The following is a 7,117-nucleotide window of genomic DNA, read 5'->3' as shown; positions in this document are numbered from 1 at the left end:
CTAGCCTAGGACAGGTCACTTCACCTCTCTGAACCTCCGCTCCATTCTACAAAATGCGTACAGCAACCTCTGGCTCCCCGGGAGGCTTAAAGGTTTAAAGAAGATTGTGTGTACGAAAGCAAGGGCTTGCCAAGTGGAAGCTGTTATTATTTACTGGTTCCCAGGCACTGCTGCGGACAGGATGACAGGAAGGTCATTGTGTTTGGTGGCAGGGCTTGGGTCCTGAACTACTCTCCAGCCCACTCCATCCCCCTGCTTTCATACATACCCTCTTTTCCAACCAGACTGCCTGCTCCTGGGCTGACAAGCTCTTCCTCGCTGCCTGACCTTGGCACCTGTTGGCCCCATGGCCTGACTTGCCTTGTCTCCCTTTGCCACCTGACAGATGGCAGCAACATCCTCCTTCCCTGGTCCCCAAAAGAATGAGCACCCCCATAGCTTGGGGGCTCAGTCCCACAGGCCTGGACTGCTGAGGTCCCAGCCCATGGCCCCAGCACTTGGAAAGGACTTGCCTCGCTGTAGGGCTCAGAGCTGCAGGGAAAAGGACAGAGGAGGGGGCGCTTCCCAGTCCCTGGGACTTAAGCTCTCCTTCTCTTGTGAAATCCACAGCCGGCAGAAGGAAGCGCAGAGTCCCAGCAGTGTCTGGGGCAGACGCACACCCCCTTCGTGGGGTTAGGACTCTTCATTTTGTGTAAGAAAGGCTCTGTCCCAGTCTGGGCCACCACCTGAGACCCAAAGAAAGCTTGGGCCTCGCTGAGCCTGCCCCCCTGACAGCTGGGGGCTAGCAGCCCAGTCCAAGGGGCTTTGGGAGCAGGGCTCCCAGAGGCATTCGGAGAAGCTGCGAGAGAGGCTGTGAAACACTGAGAGGATGGAGGAAGAGGAAGTGGCCCCCTTCCCTGACTGGCCTGACAGACACCTGTGGAGGCCCTCCTTCCTGTGAGGGACCGGGCCCAGGGCTCAGACCTTCAAGCCTCCCATCTCCCCAGACCACAGCCCAGAGGTGTGAAAGACAGAAAAAAAAAAACAGGGGGAGGGGTGGCAGAGAAGAGACAGGTGCACATTTCACACCTTGACCACAGGTGGGGCTCGGAGCAGCTTCGCTCTGACTAACTTCCTTCTGAAGCTTCCCCACTGGTGTCTCGGGAGGCCAGAAGCAGAAGGGTGCAGCTACCAACACTTAGGGTGCAGGCTCCTGGCTAGGTGGGTCTTCCCCACGGCTGGGCCTGCTTGGGAGCTGGTCTGGGGACTGCTTGGGATAGGAGAGGGCCGAGTTAGTGGGCCAGACAAGGTTCTTAGCTCGGCACCTTCTGAGGCATGTGAGCTGTGAAAGACAGCAGTGGCCGACTGCAGACCTGACCTTCTGTGGCCTTGGGAGGGGCTGGTCTGGAAAGTTACTAGAAGGGGAGGAAACTGCTGCTCGCTGGGTTCTTTACCCTGTGCCATATGTATTGTTTACAGTTCACAGAGCAGCCCTGACACAGGTGGACTAGCTTTATCCCTACTTTTCAAATGAGGGAACCAAGGCAGAGAGGTAAAATGATTCACCTAAGGTGACACAGTGGGGCAGCCAGAGGATTCGGCCAGGACTGGCCAAACCCTCCTAGCTAAGGCATGGGGCAGCCTTCCCGAAGGATCCGTCCTCCAGCCACGTCCACAGGGCAGCACACTCCGTCCCAGGGCTCCCCTGACATGGAAGGGCTCCCAGGGACTCTGGGTTTGTGGCCAGTATCCCTCACACTCAGCATTCTCAGATATGCTTCTACTAAGGGCTGAGCCCTTTGTGGAGACCTCACAGCCTTGTTCACCTCAGATGATCTTTTTTTTTTTTTTTACAAATTTATTTATTGTTGGCTGCGTTGGGTCTTTGTTGCTGCACGCGGGCTTCCTCTAGTTGCGGCAAGCGGGGTCTACTCTCTGTTGTGGTGCGCAGGCTTCTCACTGCAGTGGCTTCTCTTGTTGCGAAGCACGGACTCTAGGCGCACGGGCTTCAGTAGTTGCGGTGCGTGGGCTCAGTAGTCGTGGCGCGCGGGCTTAGTTGCTCCGCGGCTTGTGGGATCTTCCCGGACCAGGGCTCGAACCACTGGTGGTGCAGTGGTTGAGAATCTGCCTGCCAATGCAGGGGATTCTCAACTACTGTGCCACCAGGGAAGCCCTCAGATCATCTTATAACACCCCTGCTGAGACCAGCTCAAAAATGGTTATGTCATAGGTCCAAGGTCACACACCTCGAACGGGGTGGAGTCACGGCTGGAGCCAGACAAATTCAGCATTTTTCCCATTCTTCCCGCTGCATCATGGCCACACCAGGAGCAGCGGGAACAGTCTGCCCCACAGCCCAGGCTGGCCTCTCAGGATATGGCCCAATGCAGAAAGGAAAGCTCTCTGCACTTTTCCAACACTCTTAGCTGACCTCCTCTCATTTCTCCTTTCCAGCAACTCAGGAAGGTGGGGATCTTGGTCCCCATGTGACTTGGACACAGGAAGGAGACCGTAGGTCCCTAAACTTAGAAATTTCACATGTATCTAGAGGACCCACACTGGGTTGTCAACTCCTGCTAACACAAGATGCTATTGTCACCAACATTTCATAAACAGAAGATCCTTTTAATACCAAAAAGGGGATGAAGGCCATAACTGCAGAATACAAGAACCTCCTTTAAGTTGAACAAATAGAGCTTTTTGTTTTCTTCCTTTCTCTCACCTGTAGAAGCCCAGTGAATGGAAACTCCTCATGGACCAGCATCAGAAGCTGTGCTCCTGGCTCCCACCTGTCTTCCTCCACCTGCAGGCAAGTCACCTGCCAAGTCCTACCTATCCTAACTGCTGTGGCTTCTGGAATCCTCCCAGGCCCCTCCACTTGTGCTGCTCCTGACCTCCTCCAAGCCCTTAGTTCCCTCTGGCCTGGATTCTGCAGGTGACAATCTGCTTAGAGCAAGGACAGTCACATCTTCTGGCCACAGGAGGCGGGGAAGGACCTCGCTGCCTCACAAGTGTGTGTTTTGTCCATTAAGTTTGAGCTGAATTCCAGACCCAAGCCTGGAGGCTCAGGTGACGCATTCTGGCTGAAAGCTGGACCCCGTTGCCATAGCCTCTGTCTCAGTCTCCCTCTCTCTCTCTCTGTCTCTCTCTCTCTCTCTCTCTCTGCTTTTCACCTATGAGGAGAGAGGGAAACTGCTTGGGAGAGGCAAGGGGCTGCCTTTTCCCTCTGATAATGAGAGCAGGGCAATAGGGACATCCCCATGTAGTCTTCCCCAACCCTATTCCCCTTCTCCTCACTCCAGAAGCAACTGCTCTCATGGATGTGTGGTGTGTCCAGTCCCTACTTTATACTTCTAGGACAAATAGCTGTATCCAAAACAACACGGTATTGTTTTGTGTGTGTGGTTTTTCTAATTTACCTAAGTGGTGTCAAACTATACACAGTATTCCCTAACTTGCCTCTTCCACCATTGGTCATTGGTTTTTCTAGATGTGTCCATGTTAAAATATATAGCTTTTAGTTCATTTGTTTTTAACTGTGTGAATATATCATTGTTTATCCATTAGAAAGCAACTGAAGGCAGTGTGAGGAGTGGTAAAAGGAGAGTCAGACAGCTGTGGGTTCAGTCGTAGTACCTACCCTTGCTTGTTATGTCTGGCGAAGGCCTTTCCCCTTTCTGGATTAGCCATGAGGATGCCGCCCACCCCTCCACCCCGCCCCTACATCCCCCCCCCCCGCCCCTACAAGGGATTTGTGTGGTTGGAATGAGGCAGTGTCAGAGAAAATGCCTAAAGCAACACCCAGCACACAGCAAGTTCATTACTAGCAGTTCCCTTTCCTTGCCCCTGTTGCTTAGCAGGGAGGGGCAATAGTAAAGGACTAGAATTAGTGTGATGGATTACTTTCAAATATTTTCATTTTTTAAGAAGGTTCATCTCCTTTATAGAATTAACACGTTTAGCTATCCAGTCCACAATCGTGCAAGAGCAGCTCCAGCCCAGGACGGATGAGCAGCAGTTCTTACCCCTGCCCTTGCCAGCTGCGCTGCTTCTCCTTCAGACCTCTCCCCTCAAAGCACCTGCCCCTGCCGTTCCCTCGGCCCCAGGCTTTCTGGTCCCAGGCTTGTGTTCAACTCCCAGAGCAGCTTCCCCGGGCCAGCGGGACGTTGGGGTAGGAACCCTGTGGGCTTGGCTCTAGGGAGTTCTGGTATAGATAACCCCTTGGAAGAGGCTGCTGCCGAGAACCGCGTGAAACCCTGACTTCCTCTGTGTAGCGCAAGTTCCCGACCACAAGCACCAAAGCAGAGGGGCAGGCAGCACACGGCCAGGCAGCCAGAGTACCAGCCCAGCCATGGTCCCCGAGGTAAGTGCCGCTGTCCAGCCAGGCCAGACCACAGCTCCAAGTGGAGAGCCTAGGACACTAGGGGAACATCAGGGCTGGCCCACAAGCCAGGGCCACCAGAGGGTTGGGTGAATAGGTGGAGAATGCAGGGGTTGTGTAGAAGGAGCACTCTGGACCTGGAATTGGGAAACCACCTTGGCCAGTGACTTGTGAATGACCACAGGCGAGACCCCTCCCCTTTCTGGCTTTGGCGCCTCATCTGCGAAACGCCTGAGGTTGAGGCTCACCCCTCACGGTCCCCAAGGCTCCCTTCAGCTCTGACTTGGAACTTTGATCTTCCATGCCGGACTGAATTGGCCCCTGGGAGGCCCTCAGCTATGGGGTGGTTTGCAGGGGAAGGGGGTAAGGAATGTTTCTAATAAAGCTTGCTGGGCAAGTCCCCGGCGGGTGGCAGGCCTCAGTGTAGGGGAGGGGAAGGACAGTGGCAGAAAGCATGTGGGGGGCTGCAGTGATTTGTAGAGGGGCCCCATAGGGTGGGGGGCAGGAAGTTGGAGTCCCCAGACAAGGGCTGAGGAGGGAAGAGGAGGGCCAGTGGCTGGGAGAGGGGACTGTGGATAGGCGCCAGGGGACGAAGGTGGTGGAACTAGGCGTGGCCAGGACACTGAGGACCGTAAGCCATGAAGGAAGGGCAAGGAGAGAGCAGAGGGGGCCGGGAGGGCTCTGGGCACAAGATGGAAGCTCTTCCTCCAGTCCACAGTCCCTGGGCCGATGGGATGACCCAGAAGGGAGAGAGAGAAGCAGCCTTCGAGAAGGGAAGTTACCAGCCCAGCACCCAGGCCAGGCACCTGGAGCTCAGAGGGCGTGGTTTCAGAAGAAAGGCAGGACAGTTCCAGGGTACAGCCCAGGCCTCCGGGCCTGCCTTACAGAGGAGTGGCTTCGAGAGAGGCTCCTCAGACTGAATCTTGAAGGAGTGGTGTTTTTTAATTGAAGTATAGTTGATTTACAATGTTTCAGGTGTACAGCAAAGTGATTCAGTTATGCTGACATATATATCTATTCTGTTTCAGATTCTTTTCCATTATAAATAACCTACAAGATATTGAATATAGTTCCCTGTGCCCTACAGTAGGCCCTTGCTGTTTATCTATTTTACATGTCGTAGTGTGTATCTGTTAATCTCAAATTCCTAATCGAAGGAGTGACTTTTAAGGCCTTCACAGGCTCTGTGCCCTCCCTCCCTCCACAGATGAGTGAACGCCAAGAGTTCCAAGCCTCAGAGCTTGCCTTCCTCCTGGAAAACTCTTCCTATGACTACGGAGAAAACGAGAGTGACTCCTCCTGCTGCGCCTCTCCACCCTGCCCGCAGGACTTCAGCCTCAACTTCGACCGGGCCTTCCTGCCCGTCCTCTACAGCCTCCTCTTCATGCTGGGGCTGCTGGGCAATGGCGCTGTGGCGGCCGTGCTGCTGAGCCAGCGGGCGGTCCTGAGCAGCACCGACACCTTCCTGCTGCACTTGGCCATGGCTGACGCACTGCTGGTGCTGACGCTCCCGCTCTGGGCGGTGGACGCGGCCGTCGAGTGGGTCTTCGGCTCCAGCCTCTGCAAAGTGGCAGGTGCCCTCTTCAACATCAACTTCTACGCGGGGGCCCTCCTGCTGGCCTGCATCAGCTTCGATCGGTACCTGAGCATTGTGCACGCCACCCAGCTCTACCGCCGGGGGCCCCCGACCCGCGTGGCCCTCACCTGTGTGGCGGTCTGGGGGCTCTGTCTGCTCTTTGCGCTCCCGGACTTCATCTTTCTGTCCGCCCACCACGACAAGCGCCTCAACGCCACCCACTGCCAGTACAGCTTCCCGCAGGTGGGCCACACGGCCCTGCGCGTCCTGCAGCTGGTCGCCGGTTTCCTGCTGCCTCTGCTGGTCATGGCCTATTGCTACGCCCGCATCCTGGCCGTGCTGCTGGTCTCCAGGGGCCAGCGGCGGCTCAGAGCCATGAGGCTGGTGGTGGTGGTGGTGGTGGCCTTTGCTCTCTGCTGGACCCCCTACCACCTGGTGGTGCTGGTGGACACCCTCATGGACCTGGGGGCCGTGGCCCGCAACTGTGGCCGAGAAGGCAGTGTGGACGTGGCCAAGTCGGTCACGTCAGGCATGGGCTACATGCACTGCTGCCTCAACCCTCTGCTCTATGCCTTTGTGGGTGTCAAGTTCCGAGAGCGGATGTGGATGCTACTCATGCGCCTGGGCTGCCCCGACCAGAGGGGCCACCGGCGGCAGCTTCCGGCTTCCCGCCGGGATTCATCCTGGTCTGAGACCACAGAGGCCTCCTACTCAGGCTTGTGAGGCTTGGGATGGGGGATCCCCCTTTCCCACGCAGCCCGACTCCCCCCACATTCCAGGCTCCTCCATCACTCGCTCCCCAGACACACACTCCTTGGAGTCCCCGGTGGCCCCGGTACTGCCGGGTCTTCCAGGGAGCCTCCCTCCTGGCTCTGGGGGCTGCGCCATCACTGCTCCTTAGCTGCGCAGCCCCCATCCCGCCGCTTCAGAGGTGGCTGCCTACAGGCCCTTCTTACCTTGGCCGCTGGGAACCCCACCACCCTCCTAATTCAGTAACTAGCCTTCCCTGTATGCAGGGAGCATGAGGCAAACAGCATAATGGCAGCTGCCTTGGCCAGGCCTCCTGTTCCGCAGTGACTATGGCTGTGGTTCCTGAGACCTCTGTGTTTGCTCACTTTGATTTTTATGTCTAACACTCTGCTTCAAACTTTTCAATAAACAAGCTAATCAGGACCAGGGTG

General features: G+C 56.2%; 1 protein-coding gene across 1 annotated transcript; it reads left to right on the top strand.

Annotated features, from left to right (window-relative positions):
• Positions 1-5,567: 5,567 nt before the first annotated feature.
• On the top strand, positions 5,568-6,823 carry CXCR3 (C-X-C motif chemokine receptor 3; the record flags this gene model as incomplete). Its single annotated transcript, XM_082610502.1, has 1 exon — positions 5,568-6,823. One exon carries the CDS (start codon positions 5,568-5,570, stop codon positions 6,657-6,659), a length of 1,092 nt encoding a protein of 363 aa, XP_082466628.1. The 3' UTR covers positions 6,660-6,823.
• Positions 6,824-7,117: the final 294 nt, after the last annotated feature.

This window comes from Mesoplodon mirus, assembly GCF_964341445.2.
Source record: "Mesoplodon mirus genome assembly, chromosome: X".
Classification (NCBI taxonomy): Eukaryota; Metazoa; Chordata; class Mammalia; order Artiodactyla; family Ziphiidae; genus Mesoplodon; species Mesoplodon mirus.
Note: the sequence above shows the minus strand (reverse complement) of the source record. Positions and strands in the feature narration are given on the sequence as shown.